We start from the raw sequence: 23,316 nt of genomic DNA, 5'->3' as shown, positions 1-23,316 counted from the left end.
TACTGCAAGGTTCTAGAATCATCAAAATGACAAGAAATTTGGCCCAGTCTTTGTAAAGTTACAAGCACTGTGCACAGAAAGATGTATATGGGACTATACGCACACGTGCATGGCAAGTGCGTTTATCTCTCACAGGCCAATAGATAAACTAATTTACCAAATATATCAATTAGTAGGCGGTTTCCCGGCAAAATTTGTATCATCATGTATTAGTCAAAACATATTCTTTCACATGATTGGTAATAAGAGCTTCCATTTCATTTTTTGAAATTGGGGCATTTCCAATACTGGTCTTTACCTTTAACATTTTAATATGGAGTTAATAAGAGTAATCATCACAATGGTAATATATGCCTTGTACAAAGATTAGTATATAGCTCGAAGTCTACAAGTATTGTTACCAATTGTAGGATGCGCGTTCTTGTTGGAAGGCACCAGAATGCTGTTGGACAAGCTCCCTAGAGGCTTGGTCGATGGCCTGGTCTGGGAAGTCACTGATCGGCCAAACCTGGACAAAAAATTGCATATATGAGTTTGAATTCATTGATAATGGTAGCTGTTTTCATCTTTAAATTCAGAGTTATCAAAAGACCAAAGCAGCCAAAATAAATTCTTACATTAAATAACAAAATTGTCGGAAAGCTGAGAAAAAATAGTTTTGAAATTACTGTACATGTATACCTCTCGTGTCATCAAATTAGCAGGAGGAAGGTCAATTGTAGTCTGGGTGAAGGAATGGGAGGGGGAGATCACAATTTTTCTTTAGATGGGTTACATGACCATATGTCTGTAGATAATCCTCCTTTTGTATTCAACAGAAAATTAAAATAAAATTTTGTTTTGGTAGAAAAAAGGTACTTGCAACCCTATGCAAGAGGAAAAAGAGAAGGAATTATGATTAAGAAAATCTAAATAAAAACTAAAAAGAAGCCAAAAGAAAAATGAAAGAAAAAAAAGAAGGATGTGACGGGGGTTTGGTCCCTGAACTGTTATTCTTTAGGGCTTGGTGTATAAACTTCAGTATTCTATTTTGGCACCATATAAATCTTTTGAGCAGGGTTGAGCAATATGACAAAAATATGATGGAGTGTTCAGGGATTTTTCGTGCAGAAGGGGCATTTCTCCATCAAACATTTACTTCAACGATGTAAAATTAGAATATGAAGGGAGGGAATCTATGCGGGAACTTTCTGCAAAGCTCAGGATCCTGTGGGGTAGGTTATACCTAATACATTTATGAATCTTATGTACAAGTAGATTCAACAAATTTATAGCTGTAGTTTGAAAATGCTTATATCTTATAATGATCGTTAATTTGTTGCATCCCATTTTTGTTCAACTTGTGTACATTTCTTTTTAATCAAACGATTGTAATCATTTCGATTCAGTTGTATGAGTGCAATTATGGATTGAACTAGATAGATCTTCGACTGCTTTTGACTGCACACAGGCGAAAATGATGCATCCGCCATAGAGCGATTCTACAAACCATAGCAGAAGCAAATTTAAAAATTCAACTTTGATTGTAATCCATTAATAGGTTCTCAGATTTTCATGATTACAAGCTATTTTTCATATACATTAACATGTATGACGTACCCTTTGATCTTTGACTTCATGACCATAAAATCTATTCAGTTCATTGGATCTGCAAGATACATACATGTCCTGAGTTTGATAGTAATCCATTCGTCGTCGATACTAATGACAATGTCTTCACAAGCTATTTTGGATACATAATGAGCCCCATGGCCTTTGACCCCATAATCTAATCAGTTCATTGGCTCTGCAAGATACACACATGACCCAAGTTTGGTGCTAATCCTTCAACCATTTCTTGAGATAACGCAAATCATGAGAACAGGAAGTGCAGACAGGCGCGTAGCCAGGGGGGCCGGTGGGGGCAGTCGCCCCCAAAAAAACGCAGGCCCCCCCCAAAAAAAAGAGAGAGACAGAGAAGAAGAAAATTAAGAGGACGTAGGAAGAAAAAGGGAAAAGGAGTCGAGAACGGTACATCAAATCGTCTTCTTTCTCTAATAAATTAATGAAATGTCAAAACTTCCGGGCTTCGCGCAGAGGGGGACTGAATACAGGTAAGGATTAAGGGTTAAGAAAGGTACAACAAATCTTCTTTGTCTAATAATACGTCAAAGCTTCCGTGCTATGCGCAGGAGGGGCGGACTGAATTCAGACAAGGATTATGAGTCGAGAAAGGTACAACGAATTGTCTTCTTTCAAAGCTTCCGCGCTTTGCTCGGGAGGGGGGAAACTCCCCCCTCCCTGCACCCATCCCCCTAGGGAGCGCGCTATGCACGCTCTTTAAGTGATTCGCATGCTTTGCGTGCTCACTACCGCCCCCTAAAATGAAATCCTGGCTACGCGCTTGCGTGCAGACGGACAATCCGTAAACATAATGCCTCAAGCTACTTTGTAGCGGAGGCATACAAATAATAAAATGACACTAATGAATGAATGAAGAGTGCAACTTACAGGCTACTCCAGGGAACCCATAATGAATCTCTGGTTCGGGTCCTGGTCCCTCACTATTCATTGATCGTACAGAAAACTCAAACTCCTCGCAAAGTTGGCTAGCATCTACGATGTAATTCTGGATGATTCCAGTAGGATTATCATCAGTGTTTTCTGGGTATACTGAATCCTTTGTGAATGGTTCACTTGAAAGCCTGGGTCTGTACGCAACCTCGTAGTGGAAATCATCCCCACCGTAGTAGAAGGGGTGAATTGCCTGAAAACACAGAATTCAAGTTATGCTCAAGTTATGCTCAAGTAACGCTCAAGTAATGCTCAAGTAATGCTCAAGACACATCTCTCCAGTTGAAAAAATAGCTAAATTTGATGTAAACTGACTCCTGAATAAATACTGCAAATGAGTATTTCTTGGGCAGTTTGATGTTGTTTTAACTGTATATACCACAAGCATGGCATCTACAGAGTTCAGGTAATGTATATATTACATTTTGAAGCAAGCGCCATGAGCGCCTGAGCTGACGGATACCAGGGTTATAAAAGACATTGATATTATGTTTGTCAAGAACCAACAAATACACATGAATATGTAATCATTGTCTATCTTTAACTATTACAATTGAACAAAGTATTTGCATTGTTTGTTCAAAATAGGAAATAAAGATAAAATAAAGCAAATAACTGTACATTCTTGATTTCTATATCTTTATATTAAATACCTTGATCATTATAAATAGAGACTGCCAAATAGTCGGTAGAAATATTAAGAAAAAAAAAATTAGAATCTCATCATCTTTTGAGTACCTACCTGCCATCTTATGACCGTCGATGTTCGGGTGGTACTTCCGTTGACTCCGCTCGGGTTTATAGAGGGTGGGGCAACTTGAGGATCGACCCTTGAGGCTACCTCCGCACTTGGTTCAGACTCCCCAATCTCGTTCACAGCAATGACACGGAACCGATAGTCTACGAATGGCTGCAGGTAAAGCACTTTACGATAGGTTGCAAGGCCACTTGCTGTCTCGTTCTGTGAATAAGAGAGAGAGAGAGACAGAGACAGAGAAATACCAATTAATAACTGAATTCAAAATCACAACAGAATTTATGATCAATAAGTGTGATAACAGCATTAGGAACAAGGTGATGATGATGATGATGATGATATTGATGATGATAATGATGTTGACATTGATGATGATGATGCAGCTGCTGCTGCTGATGATGATGATCCTCGTCAAATGGGCTGTGGAAAAATATATTTTTGCTATATTTTACTATTTATTTTCTATTTTGATGTGAATGCACCCTATTGAAACACCGTCTTTTATTTAAAATCGCATTTGACCGCCTATGTTGTTCCTATTTTCTAGGAATTGGTGTTTTGATAACTATCAGTTCCGTGTCATTGCTGTGAACAAGATTGGGGAGTCTGAACCAAGTGCAGAGGTATAGCCTCAACGGTCTGCAATAAAATTCCTGAGGTGTACCGAGTGTATTTTGTGCCATTGTGAATACCTGAATTGCGCTACATTGTGATAACGTCACGAACAAAAACCTGTGTATTATTTGTTCTATAAAATGGGCCGACAATCTGAATTAGCAAGGCTATAAGATGTCTCCCTGCAACCTTCATCCATGGTTGTTATCACCAAAATGCACCCCATGCAGATGGTACCAAATAATAAATGGTTATGAGTTCAAAAGTGTGAATAGTTTCATGATTTGAAAGATTAACATTCTGTTAATCTTTCAACGAATACAAGCAGATTTCAACGCAAACTTACTGCTTGGAATTGCCAGTGCATATCTGCCCACTTGGTGTCGTACTGGATGATGTAATATTGGATAGGAGCATTGTTGTCATTGCCAGGCTCCCAGAAAAGGTCCATTGCAAACTCCTGTTGCTTGGCTCGAAGCATCAGAATCTGAGGAGATTCAGGCCGACCTGGGAGAAACACAATGCATCATTTACCAGTTGATTTACCAGTTGAATTTCCAGTTGAATTACCAGTTGATTTTTCAGATAGTTATCTAGTATTCAATCAACTGATAATCGATAATCAATATTAGCATCTGGTCACCTACTTGACCACATATACTAACTCTTGCAATTACCCCATCACAATGATCTTTTGAAGTAGATTACAGATGTGTATTATGTGAGATGACATGTAAAGTTTGTGCATACATATATACAAATTTATACACTTTATTTCTGGTTAGAAATTACATATATCAATATATCTAATTTTACGTCTTAAATTAGATGAAAAACATGATCAGACATGTGTAATATATTTGTCAACTAGCAGGACCCGCGGAAATCCGCGGGATTCTAGAGGGGGGCGGAGGGTGTAAATAGATAGAGACTGTCTAAATTAAAACCACCAAGAACTTTATTTGCCATTCAGGCCATTAAAAAATATACATGTTTAGCGTCCCCGCCCGCTTCCTTTTTGGGGGCCGCCTCCTATTTTTTTTTTTTTTTTTTTTTTTTTTTATTTATTTTTTTTTTTGAAAGAAAAAAAACATGAAAAGCACTGCTAAAATGTATTTCTGATTTTAAAAAAGAAAAAAAAAAAATTGTTGGCCGCCATCTTGAAAAAAAGCCCGAAAATCAGGGAAAATGTACAGAGCGGCCATTTTGAAAGAAAAAAAAAAAAGGGCCTCCCCCTTCCCATTTTTCGAAAAAAACAGGACGCTAAAAGCATGTTTGTTTTTTTAATTTCGCCTTATATTAGATGAAAAAAAAACAATCCAACTGTACCGGTAGTTATTCTTTAAGCCACTGGAACTGCGTAGAGTTCCGTAGTGTGGCGTACCGACTACGAAGAAATTCGGCTGCGTATTAATGAGAAAATAGTCCCTGCGTAGGTTATGCGTAGGCTGGCGTAGAGGTTTGCTTGGTTGCTTACTGTGTGGAAAGCTTTTTTACTGCTTTGTCGATCTGGCGTAGGGTAGCGTACTGTTGCATAGGCATGTAGCGTAGTGTTGCGTAAAAAGGCGTACTTTCTGCGTCAAGTTTCTACGCCAAAAGTACGCGAAAAAAATTAAACATGTTAAATTGTTTTCGTTCATTTTGCGTACCAGTTCCGTAGTGTGGTGTACCAACTACGCAGAAACTAGGCTGCGTATTAGGAAAATAGTCCCTGCGTAGGTTATGCATAAGCTGCATGGCGTACAGGTTTGCTTATGGTTGCTTACTGTGTGGAAAGCTTTTACTGCCTTGTCGATCTGACGTAGGGTAGCTAGCGTACTGTTGCGTAGGCATGTACATGTAGCATGGTGTTGCGTAAAAAGGCGTACTTTCTGCGTCAAGTTTCTACAACGAAAGTACGCAAATTTTTTTTTAACATGTTGAATTGTTTTCGTTCATCTTGCGTACCAGTTCCGTAGTGTGGCGTACCGACTACGCAGAAATTAGGTTGCGTATTAATGGGAAAATAGTCCCTGCGTAGGTTATGCGTAAGCTGGCGTACAGGTTTGCTTATGGTTGCTTACTGTGTGGAAAGCTTTTACTGCTTTGTCGATCTGGCGTAGGGTAGCATACTGTTGCGTAAAAAGGCGTACTTTCTGCGTCAAGTTTCTACGCCAAAAGTACGCAAAAAAAATTAAACATGTCAAATTGTTTTCGTTTATCTTGCGTACCCCTTTACGTCCCTCACCATATTGCATATACCGTAGGCCAGCGTAGTTGGTACGCAATACTACACAACTCTACGTCTTGACCACACGCCAATTAGAAGACCTGCCAGTGTCACAAATAAAATATTAAAGATATGCTCATCTGACCTTAATTAAATGTCTAAAACCCTCAAGCTCTCGGGGGTTTGGCCCCTTGAAACCCGTGGACCCCACGCCTATATTATATATACACTCAACTCACTGCGATCTGATCTCCCCCCCCCCCCCCACCTTTGAAGAACGTTTCTTGGAGCCTGCATGTAACATGGAAGAATGGTGCATGGTGATGCAGATTTTCTTTCTGCACCCCCCCCCCCACGATTTTACTCATTACGCAACTGACTGTTTGCAATGCATGAACAATGAAGTCACATAGATCTACTTCTGTCTGGTTGATATTGAACTATTAATATGTAAATGTACAATTCATAACCTTATTTAATGCTTTCTTGTAATTTACTGTAAATATAAGAAACAAATTTATGGCACTTCGGCCTCTACGCTGTTGTGTTGACGGGTTCTTTGATGGATGGATAGACGTATGTGTAGTTGTATAGTTGTACGAATATTGGCCTGCTTGGCCCCCCAAACTCTTCGACTCTAGCGCAGCTCAGTCAAAGCATCTTGGTCAAAGCGCCCCGGCCGCAGCACCGTGTATTGACTGAAGTTAGCTTGCGACTCAACTGTCAGTCCAATGGTTTTCTTGTGAAAACTTTCCTTTAGAAAATGATAATCAAAATGGAGTATACATGGCCGTAATAATCACAAAATAAGCTTTGATTTCATACCTCCATTCACGAAAACTATATAAAAATCGCGGCAATCATGATGGAAATAGGTCTCTAAGTTTGGACGTCGACGGGAAGCCCCGTGTATTTATCTGGCTTAATTGTGCAGAGCTAAAGCACATCCTATAGCAAGACGCTTTACTCTCGGTGATCCCGCCCTTTGCATAGAGAATTTAATACGCAACATAATGTGAGTTGTTGGTCATCTGTTGTGTGTCTCTTTGAGAACTGCAAAGAAATGAGTGTGATCGACGGCGCGGCGGCATGCAGAGAATATAGAGAATATCATATAGAAAGATACCTAACACGGTGTAAGTCGTACCCATTCAGCGTGCATTTAATACGCAACTTAATGTGAGTGGACGGTCATCGGTCGTGTGTCTACGGATGTCATGTTGAATATCCATGAGGTATCTCTGTCGTCACGCATATCCTGCATTATGCATATCGCGTCTGTTTTCGCCCTGGACGTCGACACGGAGGAGGACCTCGGGCGGAGTATAGCCAATTCGACAGAGTAGACTCTCCCGCGGACGATGGCACCGGTCACCGGGACCCCGAGGGGTGGGTTCAGGAGGAGATAGCTGCACCAACTTGGGTCGGCGATCTCATTAAAAAACAATAGAATACAAAGGCGGGCGGAGACGTCATGCCCCCCCCCCCCAGTTTTCAACTGGTAAATCAACTGGTAATCATCTACTGGTTTTCAACTGGTAAATCAACTGGTAATCGTACTGGTTTTCAACTGGTAAACCAACTGGTAATCATCTACTGGTTTTCAACTGGTAAATCAACTGGTAATCATCTACTGGTTTTCAACTGGGAAATCAACTGGTAATCATCTACTGGTTTTCAACTGGTAAATCAACTGGTAATCATCTACTGGTTTTCAACTGGTAAATCAACTGGAGTCATCTACTTGTTTTCAACTGGTAAATCAACTGGTTATCATATACTGGTTTTCAATTGGTAAAATGAACTGGTAATCATCTACTGGTTTTCAACTTGTAAATCAACTGGTAATCATCTACTGGTTTTCAACTAGTAAAGCAACTGGTAAATCAACTGGTAATATCAACTGGTACGTCTCAGATGTCAACTGGTATTTCTACTGGTTTCCAAATTGTATCAACTGGTACCAGTTGAGACCAGTTGAGACCAAATCAAACCAGTAGATACCAGTTGGAAATCCTTACTGGTTTCAACTGGTATCAACTGGAATTTCGACCTGGGTTGCCAGAACTCTGGTCCACCAGAGGTGTTTCTTCCCGGATGTAATAAGACTCTAGAACTCTCTCCCTTAGAACACCATTAATTGTACCTCTGTTAACAGCTTCAAGCAAGAGGTACAGAAGACCCAGCTCCGCTAAAAGGGTAATTGTTTTTACTTGACTTGATCAATTACTGTACCTTTTATCAGACATTAATGTACACACATCTGCACTGCACCTCAACAGTATCACAATACACCTGAGAGTGAACTGTGCAGGCATTTACTGCAAAGCTTAGGACCCTGTGAGGTAGGTTATACCTTATACATTAATTAATCCTATATCTACAAGTAGATTCAACAAATATTTTTATGTTACAAGGATCGTAAATTTGTTTTTTTTCTATCTCATTTGTGTACATTTCTTTTTAATCACACGATTGTAATCCATGTCAATTCAGTTGTATGACTGCAATTATGCATTTAAAAACAAAATGAATGAATGAAGAGTGCATCTTACAAGCTTCTCCAGAGACCCCATGATGAATCTCAGGTTCGGGTCCTGGTCCCTCACTATTCATTGATTGTACAGAGAACTCAAACTCCTCGCAAATTTGACTGGCATTTACAATGTAATTCTGGATGATTCCAGTAGGATTATCATCAGTGTTTTCTGGGTCTACTGTAGCCTTTGTGAATGGTGCACTTGAAATCCTGGGTCTGTATGCAACCTCGTAGTGGAAACCATCCCCACCGTAGTAGAAGGGGTGAATTGCCTGAAAACATAGAATTCAAGTAACCATCAAGTTATGCTCAAGTTATGCTCAAGTATTGCTCAAAACGCATCTCTTTAGTTGAAAAACTAGCTAATTCTGATGTAAAGCAACTACTGAATGAACACCGCCAATGAGTATTTCTTGGGTAATTTATGGTTGTTTCAACTGTATATGCTACAAGCAGTGCATCTACAAAGTTCAGGTAATATATGTATCATATTTTGGAGCAAGTGCCATGAGCACCTGAGCTGGTGGATACTGGGGCCTATAAAAGACATCGTTATTATTATTGTTGGGAACCAACAAATACACATGAATATGCAATCATTGCCAACCATTTATTTAACTACTACAATAATACAAAGTATTTGTATTTTTTATTTAAAATAGGAAATGAAAATAAAATAAAGCAAACACCTGAACATTCTTGATTTCTATATCTATATATTAAATACCTTGATCATTATGTTAAAGACTGCCAAATAGTCAGTAGAAATGTTAAGAATAAGAACCTTACAATCTCATCATCTTTTGAGGTCCTACCTGCCATCTTATGACCATCGATTCGGGTCTAGTGCTACTTCCGCTGACTACCGGTACGCTTGGGTTTTCAGAGGGTGGGGCAACTTGAGGATCGACCGTTGGAGCTATTCCCGCACTTGGTTCAGACTCCCCAATCTCGTTCACAGCAATGACACGGAAGCGATAGTCTACGAACGGCTGCAGGTAAAGCACTTTGCGATAGATTGCAAGGCCGCTGGAGGTCTCATTCTGTTAAAGAGAGAAAGAGAGAGAGAGAGATCGAGAGAGAAATACAAATTAATAAGTGAATTCAAAATCACAACACAAATTAGTCCCGAGTTGACACTGGTCCCTGACCATCGAGCTGAAACCTAGTTTTGTGTTATTGGGTTTAGGGTTTTCATCACATTAACAAGTCCCCATAAAGTCCCCATGAATTCGTTCAAGCCACTAGCGAATTTCACCCCAACAGCTAAAAATGATCGCTTATGCATTCCCACATTTATTTACGCATGTTTTGTTAACCTGGGTTACCAGTCCATTTGGCAACTTATATACACATGGCAAGTAGGCAAGACTAACCATGATTGGACGGGTTCATTTGAAGGGGTGGAGGGAGTCTCTTCTTACTGTAGTCTGGTGAGGAATAGGGCAAATGAAAGAATCTGATTGCATGCATGTTGTGAAGTGATGATCTTGGGAATATTTTTTTTTGTCAGGGTTGTTGAGTTAACTAGTGGTACACCTGGAATGAGAAATATATATCTGGAGTTGACAAACAGAAAATATGACATGGAGAATGAATGTTATTGTGCTAGCAATTATAACTTCAGTGAATGCAAATCAAGTTTGTGCAACTTTAATAGTATATAGACATCGACTGCCTTGAGAGGCCTGAGGGGTCATGGCAAGATGTGCAAGTTCCTGAGAGCATATAAAACAGCCAGGCCTCGACTAAGAATTCTTACCTTATCCTTTTATTAAGTAAAGATTGGTTAAAACATCACAGAAAATCTGAGAAACTGTCTGTTTATCTTCACTTGAAAAATGACTGAAACATTCATTCATTTAATCGCAGACTAAAAGCACTGTATGGTGTCCGTGCTCGCAATTTTTTTTTTTAACGGGTTAAACTAAAGGGGATCTGAGCATAATAGATTCATGGGGGCTGTTACTCAGGGCAACGGATATCACTCATGAACTATTGACTATGTGTTTGTCTCTTTGCGGGAATATCCAAAATCACGACTGCAATTTCGACCAATCAGATGGCTAGATTTCTAAAGAGAGGTTGATCTACTCGCTGCTTTCCCTCATCCTTTGCACCCGATGTTTACCCCCACGCCCCTCGTCAAATGACTTAGCACCGGCGGTGTATACATAGGTGGGCATTCAATTATTTGTTTAAAATCACGGTCAAACACGGTCAATGCATTTTAGTCGCCATTGACTTGAATTTTCGGGTACGAGGTCCCCACCCGTTTTTTCCTATTCAAACCCGGGTTCAGTAAAACCTCTGATGACTCAGGCCAAACAGAAATTATGCTTTGATGATAATAATGATATTGATGATGATGCTGTTGCTGCTGATGATGATGATGATGATGATGATGTCAAAGATGGTGAAAATATAACATATCTATGCACATCAAATATGCTTTAAGCCCACTGCGCATGATACAATCTGACTATGATCAGATTTTGAAATAATTTGACATACCATTTGATACGAACATTCGAACATGTAAAATCTTAATGACCGAGGATCTGAATATTCATATGATTAATGAAATCTAAGTTTCAAAGGATTTCATGCTTCCTTGGAAGAGGAAAAGCTAAATGGGTTCAGAATTGTGGTGACGTCAGTTCAGTAGTGCCCATTGTCAACGATTTGAAGCCATGCATTCAGCTTTTATTCTGACGAGAAGAGGACAATGCACTAACATTCTGGTTGTTAGCACTCTTATCTTTATTTAGATACTAAATAAAGAACATGATGTTTATTTAGATTTCCTATCTAATACAAAATCGCAATTTCTTCAAAAATCGGATCACAGGACCATCATGTAGTGTGCGGTGGACTTTAGAAATACGACCCTCAACAGTGGCAAGTCTGTCCCATGATTTCTATGCAAACTTACTGCTTGGAATTGCCAGTGCATATCTGCCCACTTGGTGTCGTACTGGATGATGTAATATTGGATAGGAGCGTTGTTGTTGTTGTCATTGCCAGGCTCCCAGAAAAGTTCCATTGCAAACTCTTGTTGCTTGGCTCGAAGCATCAGAATCTGAGGAGATTCAGGCCGACCTGGGAAAAGCACAATGCATCAAATCTTAAATAAAGCTTCTCATTAACTATTTTTCTTCACAAAATACTGTGTAAATATGAAATTGAAAACATCATATATAGATAAGGCTTGAAAAATGATATAATTTATCAAAAAATGAATCAAATAAGGGCTTTTTAGCGCAAGTGATGTTAGTAATGCACTTCAGAATTGTTGATGATTCTTGACATTGTATAGTTCCATATTTCTGTTATAAACGTTCAAAGTGTTGGCTCTGCAATGAAGTCAATATTTACAGATTTACTGAAATGGTTATTAGTTTTGAGGCATGATTCAGAAGATTTATTTCCATTTTCTACAGATTCTGTGAATCAGTTCAGCAGCTCTTGATGGTACAAGCAATTAAGAGTATCTAAGATGTCACCGTAGATGTCACTTTCTAAGTCGTACCTTTTACAATGAGTTGAGCAGAGGCATTCACTGAATGAACTGTGCCTGCAGACTCATCAAGGGTTGTTTCCACAAAACATGTATAGGTTCCTGAATGAGTAAGATAGGCATTCTCTATTCTCAGGGAGTTGTCCTATATGGAGGAAAGAATAAGAACAAATTGTAGTACCGGTAATGCAATTTCATTAAACTTTCTCATTTCTTTAATCCAAAAGGCTATTCAGGCTTTTAAAAATGAGCAATACTCAATATTTTTATACCTACTTATAATTTCTTTGATAAATTAACCGAAAAAACACTGTGCAGAGCATTTTGTTTAAAAAATCTGTGTATGCAATAAATAGTGCATTTTTTTTAACCCAACAATTTCTGAAACAACTTTGGAAGAATAAAGTACATAAAAACAGCCCAAAGATACTAAACAGTTATCACTTTACCAACAAACAGTGGTGAAGAGTAAGACTTAATACATCTACAGTAAACAAGCAACTCTTGGTTTTCAGATTTAAACCCTCAGATGGATAATAATCATTTCCTTTCTCTGACAAGTATTAACACAAACAATAATGAAAAATCAACCAAAATGAGAGAAAGTCATCTTTTTCTTCTTGATTTCCTCCTGATTTGGAGTTGTTTCCTTCCCAGAGTGATTTAGTGGAGAATAAGCAGACAATATAATAGGGGTACAAAAACGTTAAATATTTACAAGATGTGCTAATGACAGCTTATGCAGAAGCTGCTTTGTTCACAGAAGATCGTTTTAAGTGCATTTCCAGGATAAATTTTAGGGATGCGGCACGGTAACCCAGGGTCTGGGCAGTAATGGGTGGGTCATCATTGACTCCAAGGAGGATGATATTTGTGGTGACTTTGGCCACGAAATTGGGAGGAACTGATTGTAGTACATGTAGGTGTTGAGTGCAAATTAATGTGGTCTTGATGAACGGGGGGCATGCATGCTCCTATCAAGTGGTTGACTGTTTCATTTGCTGTCAGGCAGGGACATGCTGGACTCTGAGCTTTTTGACAAGGTAGTCAATCAGAAAAATCAGAACTGATTTTATTGTTTAATATATAATTCTATGTATCTACCTATTATTTGCTAGTTTATCTAAACTACGCCACCATCAAGAACTTAAAACGTCACATTTGCGCATGCCCCACCCCCACGTGCGCAACACATGCCCACCATTCATCCTCTTTCACGAGCAGCCAGAGACAAGGCTTCGGACTTGTTGCCGGGCAAGGACGGAGGGAGGGAGAAGGGACAAAGGGAGGGACATAGGTAGATACATAGATTTATATAGTAAACAATAAAATCAGTTCCAATTTTTCTGATTTACCACAATAAATTGATGTATCTACCTATTATTTGCTATATAGACCAGCACAGAAAGGACCGGGATGCATGTCCCAAACAAGACGAAGCCGCCCTTAGGGTTGCAAACAAATCCTTCCCAGAGGGGACGTCTCTAAGATAAAATGACGTAAATTAATTGGGAGACCGCCAAAAGGCGGTCTTCAAAATGCAGTCCAAACCCACTCCCTGGAACAACGCCCAGGAAGTACTGATACTTCTGGTATCGTGGGCCCTGGTCCTCTGGGAGGAGGGCCTCAGGCCAGCCGTCAGAATAGCTTCCATTATCCATCTCCAGATGGACTCTCAAGAAGCAAGAGAAAAGGGCTCTTGAGAGATGAGAAATAAGAAGTGACGCATCCGATGCAAGAGACACCGATGGAAGAGGGGTCTGCAGAGGCTTGCCCCGCGCCAGAAACGAAACGATCACCCAGGGGGCGAGCAGACATACGATTTCCCTCGATACTGGAATCCACTCATTGAGGGAATCGATGCTGGGTGTAAAAAACTTCAGCAGGTGCCTCTGAAAGGACCTCATGAGAAGTCTTACCTCGATCAAACTGGCAAGGTATCCCAGAAACTGCAGCCAACGCTTGGCTCGCACCCTGCCGCGGTTGGGCTGAGCGACCTGGTTCGGGATGGCTATCTCCGCACCCAAGTACACTGGGGTACGAGTGGGAGATAGCTCCGATTTCTCCCAGTTGACCAGGAAGCCGACAGGCGCAACTAAACCCGGAGATCCACCTCCGAACTTGCCAGCAAAAGCCAGTTGTCTAGATAGACAAAAAGGTGAAGGCCGCGATTCCTCAGAAAACCAGCCAGAGCCGCCACCACATGGGTGAAAACGCAAGGGGCTGGTCTGAGACCGAACGGAAGGGCACAAAACCTAAAGGTCTCGCCCTCGAAGGCGAAACCCAGGGGATCCCGCAAACAGGGATGAATCTGGACATGAAAGTATGCGTCCTTCAGATCGAGCGAGACGGCCCAGTACGTCTGCTCGATCATAGGCAAGATGGAGGCCGAGTTCTCCATCCGAAAATTTACCGGGGGGGGGGGGGGATGAAAGTATTGATCATTTTCATATTCAATATCATCTGCAACTTCCCCGAGCACTTGGGGATCACAAAAATCGGGGAGAGACACAGAAGTGGATGGCGCCCTTCTCCAGCAGCAACTGTATCTCAGCTGAGATATATTGTCAAAAAAAGGCGGATAAGGCCGGTGGACGAATCGCGTCGTGCAGGACGGGCTCTGCAAGCCTCATACAGAACCCGTCTCGCACGACGGAGCGTAGGAATGAGTCTTCGGTAATCGCTTTCTAAGCGGTAAGGAAGAGCTGAAGCCGTCCGCCTACTTTGTGATCCCCGGCCAAGGGCATGACATCAAAAAGCCTGCCCTGACCTGGCCAGAGCCCTGCCGGGCCTTGACGCTCCCTCTGCCCCTAAAGGAGCCTCTCCCTCGAGATGGCCCAAAGCCACCCGTTGGTTGGGAGACAACAGGTGCTTGCACACGAGGTGGTGCCTACCCTACTCGACGGCGAAAAAGAGTCTACGCCTTCTGCCTGGGTTGGGTTGGTTGCAGCGGATGTAGCTGTTTGGCCATCTCCGCTGCCTGTTTACGGGAGTCAAGCTAGCGCTGCAGAATTGCAGCGAACTGACCCCCAAACAGGTGCTCCTCCGAAGAGGGTATCCCCGCCAAAAGAGAGGGGACGAACCTCTTAAGAATCCCCAAGGCGGAGAGAGCAAACTCTCTCCAGATTTTCGTAGCCTAAGCAGCCCCGCAGAGAGCTGTGACTACTACGACCCTGTCACTGACAGCAAGATCTCGTCTAAGATCATCCCGTCAGCCTCGGAAATAGCCAGTTCAGGAGCCCTGACCCTCTTGCTAAAAATAGATCCCAGGTATGCCGTAAGATCTGGCCTGGGCCTCGCTAGACCGCACCGGCTTGTCTAAAGCAAGGTACTGGCGACTCTTGAAATTGACACCCAACCTTGCCGCCCCCTGAGACAGGTCGGGCGAGAAAAAGTTGTGTGAGTCCTGAGACCCGAAAGCGAACCCTTAACCAACTACCAGCTTGGGAGACACCTCTGCAGCCACACTATTGTAGCCTTAAAATCACATGTCAGAGGAATCCCCCTGGAGGGAGCATTCTGACGGAAAAACACCAAAACCTAGGCTTCCTCCGACTGAGTCGGGGCAAAAGCCTCAGGCAATTTTTTTGCCAGCATAGCCTAGGCGTCTGCTGCAAAACCCTGAGGCACTTGGGGGGACACACTTGCCAAGGATTCCGAACCAGAATCAGCATTTTGGTCACCGAATTTGGCTTCATAGGGAGCCTGGCCCCAAGAGTGCGGGCACACCCACGGACCGGATGACTCCTCAACGGGAGGGGCGCCAAGCGCCGCCACGATATGAGGAGCAGCATGAGCCAAGATCGGCGAACACTGAACGGAATGAACCGGGTCAGAGTTTGGGTCATTGGCCATGTCCGAGGCGGGGGGCTTGGCCCATCCGCTCTTCTCATCTCCAAGAGTTTGCAGAAGACTTTAGCCAGCGCCCCTGTAGTTTGATGGGTTGCTTAGGGGCTTGCCCTTCCCTTTATAGATGGGGAGGATCAGGCTTTTCTTGAAGCTCTCTGGGATGTTGATACGATGGATAACGTTATTCAGTAACAGGAGGAAGAGACGGCAATTGACAGGTCCTGTGTGAAGGATGTGCTCAGGTCCTTAGTTATCTATACCTCCTGCCTTCTTTGGCTTGAGTCTGGAGATTACTGCATTGAATTTGTCAGAAGTGAAGATTAGAGTAGGACTGAACATAAAGTCTATCAACGCTGTGATTTCAGCATCCACTTTGCACCTGGGATAGTCCTCTGGATGTGAGAGACCAGCAAAGTAGATGCCGCCCCTGTATGATCTCTAGTCCTGATAAGATTCTACCTTTGTAAGTTATGGATTCTGTACAACGGAAGTGCCTAAGGGATTGAGTTGCTGAACCAATTTGTGGAATAGCTGATGGTTGTTACTATGGGCAGCTTTCACCTCATCCAGGAGATTACTCTTGGCTGTAAGAGCAGTTTACCATGCTGGGCAACTCTGGTTTCCTTCCCTTACTGTGGCCCGAGATGGAATGTGGGAAAGTGAGAGACATTTCCAGCATGTGCTTGGTCAGTTGGTCTAATAACGACTCTGCATCTTCTGGTGTTAGGTGTTTTGGGTCTGTTGGGTCTGTTGGAAGATGTGCCCATAGCATTTTGCAGCAGTCTTCTGGGACCATAGAATATGATTCTGGGATTTCATTCTGTTTACTCTACTGAGCTTGGTGCCAACTGGTTTTGAGAGAGGGATGGAAGAGATGGTTGTAGACAGGCTGCTTAGTTGAGTGCATACGACTATAACATAGAAATTCTTGAAGTGAAATGTGTGATTGGATTTGTCAACACCGTCATCACTACAGTAGGTGTAAGAGGTGTGGTCCTGGGACAGGTTATTCAGGCAGAGAAGATTGTTGTCATTAATGATCTTGTTCAAAAGATGGGTTGAGCATTTCCATGGAGCTAAGGAGGGATGCTAGGCAGGTGAATAAATTATCCACCCAACCAACGTAAAAATCCCAAACAACAAAAGGCTGCTAAATCGAAACAGAACGCCAAACCCAGCGCAGTAACAAAGCTTGCAAAAATGATCGCGAAAGAGGAAATTGCGAGGTAGAAATGAAAGTCAAATTTCCGCAAAAATTCAAATATGTGACCGAGAACCTGTACCACCAAATTGATAGTAATTAAAATGAGGATGGAATTAAATGCGCAAAAACTAACTAAGCTTTGTCAAAAGGAAAAAGAATCCTCAATTTTGAGCAATGACTTAGCTGTAGGTGTTCTCTCTCGGCAAGCGAGAATAGAAAGAGGAAGATGGCAGGTGTGCGATTGTGCACATGGACCCTTGAGGCTATGTATTGGGAAGGGGCATGCGCGAATGTACTGTTTTAGGCGCTCAATGGTGGCGTAGTTTAGATAAACTAGCAAATAATAGGTAGATACATTGATTTATTGTGATACCGTAAATAACTTGAAGATGTGCAGGCAGTTAAAGTTACAAGTGGTAATGGTAGCTAAAGATAATAAACAAAGGGCAGGACTACAACCACAAACAGGAGGGGCAGCTAGGGTTGTACAGGCGTGCAAGCACGATTAAAGGTAATACAAAGTTTTGGAAAATTTTGGAAATTGGTTGGATAGTGATTCTTTACAATTTTGATATATTTGGATGCCCCTGTGGATGTAGTATAAGCACTACAAAATTTAGCCCCTAAAACACTTCTGCTTTCAAGAAAAATTGAATATAAAAATTTACTGGTGTTTCCGGTAAATTTTGTCAAATTTCAAATAGCACCTACGGCCGTACAATGGTAGCTGCGACCATGAAAATCTCAGAATATGTAGTTGTGATATATAATTTCCAAACAGGAATAGCTAATTGGTCGATTTTAGTCAAGAAACATTGTTTTATAGCTTAATTAATATATTGACCTTGAGAGAGAGCTATATAACATGAAGACTTTATTATTTACAATTTCATAACCTTAGACTCGATTTCAACCGCGACAACGATCACTGAATACTGTAGGATCGCATTTGCTTCCAATATGTTTATTTGAACCAAATGCATGAACCCCATACCAAAACTTTGTATTACTTTTAAGGGTGCCCACAGTGGCAGATAAACAAACTAATATCCTACTTTTCAAAGACAAATGAAGACCTATTTAAATGTCTGGTGTATGCATATTGACCTGATTAGCCTCGAGTCTCTGGCCATCTTTCATCCAGAAGACATAGGGTTCAATCAGCTCCTCGTCATACGTTATTTCACACTGGAAAGTGGCTGTATTGCCCCCTCGAATCATCAAGTTAGCAGGAGAAAGGTAAATTGTTGTCTTGCCTGTTCAGTGGTCATAGGAGGAATGAGAGGGAGAGATCACACATTCACAATGAATATCAACTCTCTTTATCAACTTCATTGTGCAATAATAATAATAATATAATAATAATAATAATAATAATAGCCTAATAGTCCACTCCAAATTTTATTAAACCGAAACAGAAATTATTTTTGCCCAATTGATCGTGAGCCCGGCAGCCACTGAGCAGCGCCAGATCGACGTTGCTCTATCCCTTATTGTTGAACGCCAAACAAGGTAGCAACAACTCCCATCTTTTAACGTCTTTTGGTATGACGCGGCCGGGGTTCGAACCCACGACCTCCCGGTTGTGAGGCGAACGCTCTACTGACTGAGCAACACTCCAGTATCAATGCACAGATCAGCATAACATTTGTCAAGTCTTGTTTATGGGTTACATGACCAATTGAAGTAAACATTAGTATATTGGGGCAAATATGATACATTTTAAAATCTTGCAAACACTTGACCAAACATTGCTTTTGTAGGAATATATAGCAATATGACACAAGGTAGTGTCTGCATATGTTGCTACTTTTGTATTCAACAGAAAATTTTAATTAATGTTTTGGCAGAACTATAAAAAGTGGTATTTGCAACCCTATGCAAGAGGAACAATTTAAGAGAAGGGATTACAATTTGAAACTAAAATAAAGCAAACAAAAATGAAAATTATAAAAAAAAACTCTCACCTAGCACTGTGAGGGTAGCACTACCTGTTGCCTCATAATCTTCTCCATCGATAGAGTTTTCTGCTGTGCATTCATATTCTCCGCTATCCACTTTCTTGACATTGTTGATCACTAGGCTTCCCTCAGTTTCACTGATGGTGTATTTGATCCCATTGGTCAACTGTAATTCATAACAGGGGCAAAATAAAGGGAGTGTCAAAGAACTAAACAGAACTAATAATCAATATAAGTTCTATAGCATTTCAGGACCATAGGCCCTCACAACGCACTTTACAAAGTGCAATTAACAATTCACGATAACCCTTATCAAAAAGATAACGTTTAAGGGCTTTAAAAAATGTAATGGAGTGTAGCGATACTGAAATAGCGTTCCACAGTTTAGGGCCTCCACATGCCGGTGCTCTGTCACCATAGAGTATATAATATTGACCCTCTGTTGACATTTTATTAGACTGAATTAGATTGAATAAAGTCACACTCATCTGGGTCAATATTATATACCTTCTGGCAACAGAACTCATGGTACTGCAACAGTACAGCTGAGAGTGCTTCTTCTTCATAGTGACTGATTTTCATTAGAATTGAATATTTTCACACTCATCTGGGTCAAGATTATATACTTTAAAGCAACAACAAAATCCACATGAACAAAAACGGAGAAAGGTCACATTTTTTTCACATCTTTATGCTGATAACTGATATGAATGCAGTGTGCAGGGATGCGAGAAAAAAAAAAAAGTGTTAAAGTAGCTGAGCGAAGGTTTCAAAAGGCTTTTAACTTTAATAATGTTGGTATCATTGTCTGTCATCTTGGTTTGAAAGTAATCTTTCTAATAGATCTCAATATGTAGTTTATATTAATAATTCCTCAATTTTTTTTATATAACAAATGGTGTACCACAAGGTACTATCCTAGGACCTAGTACTCTTTTGTTTTTAATTCACATTAATGATCTTACACATTCTTCTAAAAACGACATTGTTACTATTATTTGTGACAAGTTTACAAGCACAAATCAGCGCCTTTAACTGCACCTCGATGTTAAATGAAGGTCCTTCCCCGCGTGGGTTTTCGGGAACAAAACAACAACAACAACCACAAAAACAAAAAAAAACTTTTTTTTTTTTTTTTTTTTTTTTAATGTCAAAATCGGGGGTGCGGCCTATACGGCGCTGCGGCCTTATCGCCGGCAAATACGGTATGTGAAATTTCTTCGCCAAGCTACTTTAAGAATGTTCAGCAGCCTGCTTACCAATGATCCCTTGAAGGTCCATGTTATGGTTGGATCAGGTCTTCCTTTAGAATGACAGATGAACTTGGCAGAGTCATCCTCTACAACACTTAGTCTCCTCGTCAGAGGCGTGTAACTAGTTATCCTAGCAGGGAAATCTACAAACATAATGAAGGGAGAGACAGCAAGGTCATGTCAGAGATAACAATACACAATACACTATCACTTGACTCCCTATTTATTAAATTTACTTACTTTTCCTGTTGTGTCACTTCATGACAGCACGATCTTATCACATAACCAAAAATAAGAGTGCAAGGCTGACAATATATGCTTGTAAGTAGCCTGGGGAACAACGGCTTTAAGTCCTCCCCGAGGTACTTGATAATGAGGATCGATGGCCTACCAAAGGGCACAAGCGCATCGACTTGGATTGAACTAGAACCTCTCAGTTGTGAGACCATGCGCTGCTTTACCACTGAGCCATCGAGCCATTTAGTAGACTCTCAAGATTTGTATCTCTCTCTCTCTCAATAAAAATAAGTGAATACAGCTCATTAGCAGCTGATGCAAATCTAGTCTGTACCAAATCAACAAATCTCTTCCATCGTGGACCATCAAATAGAATTACCTAAAAGGCCAGAGACACATTTTAATAACTGAGTGATTGATTCATCTGAAATCACTCAGGTGAAGTCTTAGGGTGCGTTTATTGACCAAATTTTTGCCTAGAATCAGGTTCCTCAAATGTCTTTCAGGCAAATTTTGCCTGAATCAGGTTTCTCAAATGTCTTTCAGGCAAATTTTGAGGTGATAAACGCAAAGCCTTTTTTAAAGGTCTTTAGATATGGGCATATCTAAAGACGCAAAAAGGTGTGTTTTGAATGTGACATACAGCCAGAATCACGTTTCTGAGAGATGATAAACACAAAGCTGTTTTGAACCCCACATACAAATCGGACCTCCCAGGTTAATTTCCGGTTCGGGGGCTAGCGCGCGCCATGTGTTGTGTCATGTTGTTGTACAAGCACGTGTGTAGTTGACCTCCGAGAAACTGTCTGCTTCCCGGGTCAAACGGCACTGAGCAGCTGCGCAGAGACAAGGCCTTTATTGTGAAACATGAAGAGACGATAAACGCGACATCCCGCAAATCACGATCGTATAGTGGGGTTCGATAGTGGGGTATGATAGTGGGCAAGACCCAATAAACGCACCCTTAGACATGCCTTGTGAAAACCTGCAATATATTCTTGTAAAGAATTTGGGGCAGATTACAAAGTGACCAAGGTACAAATGCGTACTCACAGACTACATTAAGTACAACACTTGTGAGTTCCTCTTTGTACTTGTTGGTAGCTATACACTGGAACACACTGCTGTCTGTTGTCTGTAGGTTTGTGATAGCTATGGTTGCTAACTGGGGGTCTCCAGTCACCACAGTCCATCTTTCTGTATCTATGTTGGCTGTCAAAGGAGAAAGAAAATATTTCTAAACAACTGAAAGTTCAGATTTAAAGGTCTTATTCATACAGTTTTGATAAGGCTTCAGAAAAAGATTTCTTTGATTTCAGATGACAATTAACAAGATACTTGTAATACTATGCTACTATCAAGTTTTTCCTCAAGAGAAATATTCAACTAATAAGACGTAAGAAATAGTGTATACGCCTGGCATGGCACATCAATTAAAACAATGTCAATTTGCACTAGGCAATTATGAGGATTTTGTGTCTGCCACACACATGCCATCTTCACATGAAATGCAGAGATTGTTGTGCAGAAAGCCATCAAGGTTGGTAGGGTCTTAGTGTAGGGTAGTATTTAGCTGTGATCTAGCATTCCTTCTGAAGATATATATTGAAGTTGGAGTATCAAATAAAGATCTGACATTTTTTTTTTGATACAAGGAGAACATATAGACTATATATAACACATTTCACTCCAATTTTCTTTCTGCTATCAAAACTGTAAATGAGTTTTTATCAAAATTTAAAAAAACAACGTTACTTGACTTCACTTTCACATTGTCATACTACTATACAATTTCTACAATTTGTACTATTACTGCTAATTCTACTAACAGGTCTGTTCCCATGTAGTTCCAATAATACTGGTACTTTGCTACCTTTACTTATTATTTTAACTTCAGTCTATTTTTGACTTTCAATATCATAACATAAGTTGTATCTTACAAAATAGGATGAATTCATCTCTTTGAAGCTAGAAGGGTGTTAACTCATATACTTTAAAATAATGCCCTTCTGTATCTGAACAGACAAACTGTTCTTTTTACATTAATATTAAATATAGGTGCAGTTAGAACAGAGGAAGTCCTCTTACTCAGAGACTCAGAGTACAGGGACTGGGATTGGTCCATTGCACTCTGGGCTTTAAGACCCCAGTTGTGATTGGTCAACTAAGGAACAGCTATCACATCATCATTGCAGAATGGCTGTCTGCTACATTTTGCAACTTTATATCAAAATTGTGAAAATGTTTACAAATTTGGAGATGGGAACAATTGACCATGCTTCTTAGGTATATGTCCATTGATCATTTAGGACAAAATAAAGTACTTCCCAGGGGGAGACCACGGAACTGAAGAATTTTTGAGACTTGGCCCATGGTCTATCTGGGTTCAACACTGAAATGAAAATGCCCTACAGCTGCAGTTACATTCAAAATCTGCCCAAGGTTGTCCATTAACAAGCCAATCGACAGTAGGCGCTGGAACACCCTCGGAACGGCATTCAATGTTCACTGATTCACCAGGTCCCTTGATTTCATCGGAGGGTGGGGCTGGGAAATATGGTGCAGCTAAATAAATTAAAAGGAAGAGAAAAGTAACAAAGTGGTTATGTTAAATGAATC

At 40.8% G+C, this 23,316-nt stretch overlaps 1 protein-coding gene across 1 annotated transcript in view; it reads right to left on the bottom strand.

The window, feature by feature from the left end:
- Positions 1-215: 215 nt before the first annotated feature.
- Positions 216-23,316, bottom strand: part of LOC763963 (neurofascin) — a 61,876-nt gene continuing 38,775 nt past the window's right edge. The window contains exons 19-31 of the mRNA XM_030997812.1: positions 23,122-23,262; positions 21,751-21,909; positions 20,467-20,603; positions 19,214-19,373; positions 18,354-18,502; positions 12,206-12,338; positions 11,609-11,775; positions 9,489-9,716; positions 8,690-8,945; positions 4,272-4,432; positions 3,296-3,514; positions 2,491-2,746; positions 216-508 (exon numbers count right to left, since the gene is read on the bottom strand). Of these exons, the coding sequence (XP_030853672.1) occupies positions 492-508; positions 2,491-2,746; positions 3,296-3,514; positions 4,272-4,432; positions 8,690-8,945; positions 9,489-9,716; positions 11,609-11,775; positions 12,206-12,338; positions 18,354-18,502; positions 19,214-19,373; positions 20,467-20,603; positions 21,751-21,909; positions 23,122-23,262 (2,183 nt within the window). The 3' untranslated portion in view covers positions 216-491. The remainder of the gene's footprint in view (positions 509-2,490; positions 2,747-3,295; positions 3,515-4,271; positions 4,433-8,689; positions 8,946-9,488; positions 9,717-11,608; positions 11,776-12,205; positions 12,339-18,353; positions 18,503-19,213; positions 19,374-20,466; positions 20,604-21,750; positions 21,910-23,121; positions 23,263-23,316) is intronic.

Source organism: Strongylocentrotus purpuratus, unplaced genomic scaffold, assembly GCF_000002235.5.
Source record: "Strongylocentrotus purpuratus isolate Spur 01 unplaced genomic scaffold, Spur_5.0 spur5_contig_858, whole genome shotgun sequence".
Classification (NCBI taxonomy): domain Eukaryota; kingdom Metazoa; phylum Echinodermata; class Echinoidea; order Camarodonta; family Strongylocentrotidae; genus Strongylocentrotus; species Strongylocentrotus purpuratus.
The sequence above is the reverse complement of the archived record's forward strand: the minus strand, read 5'-3'. Positions and strand labels throughout refer to the sequence as shown.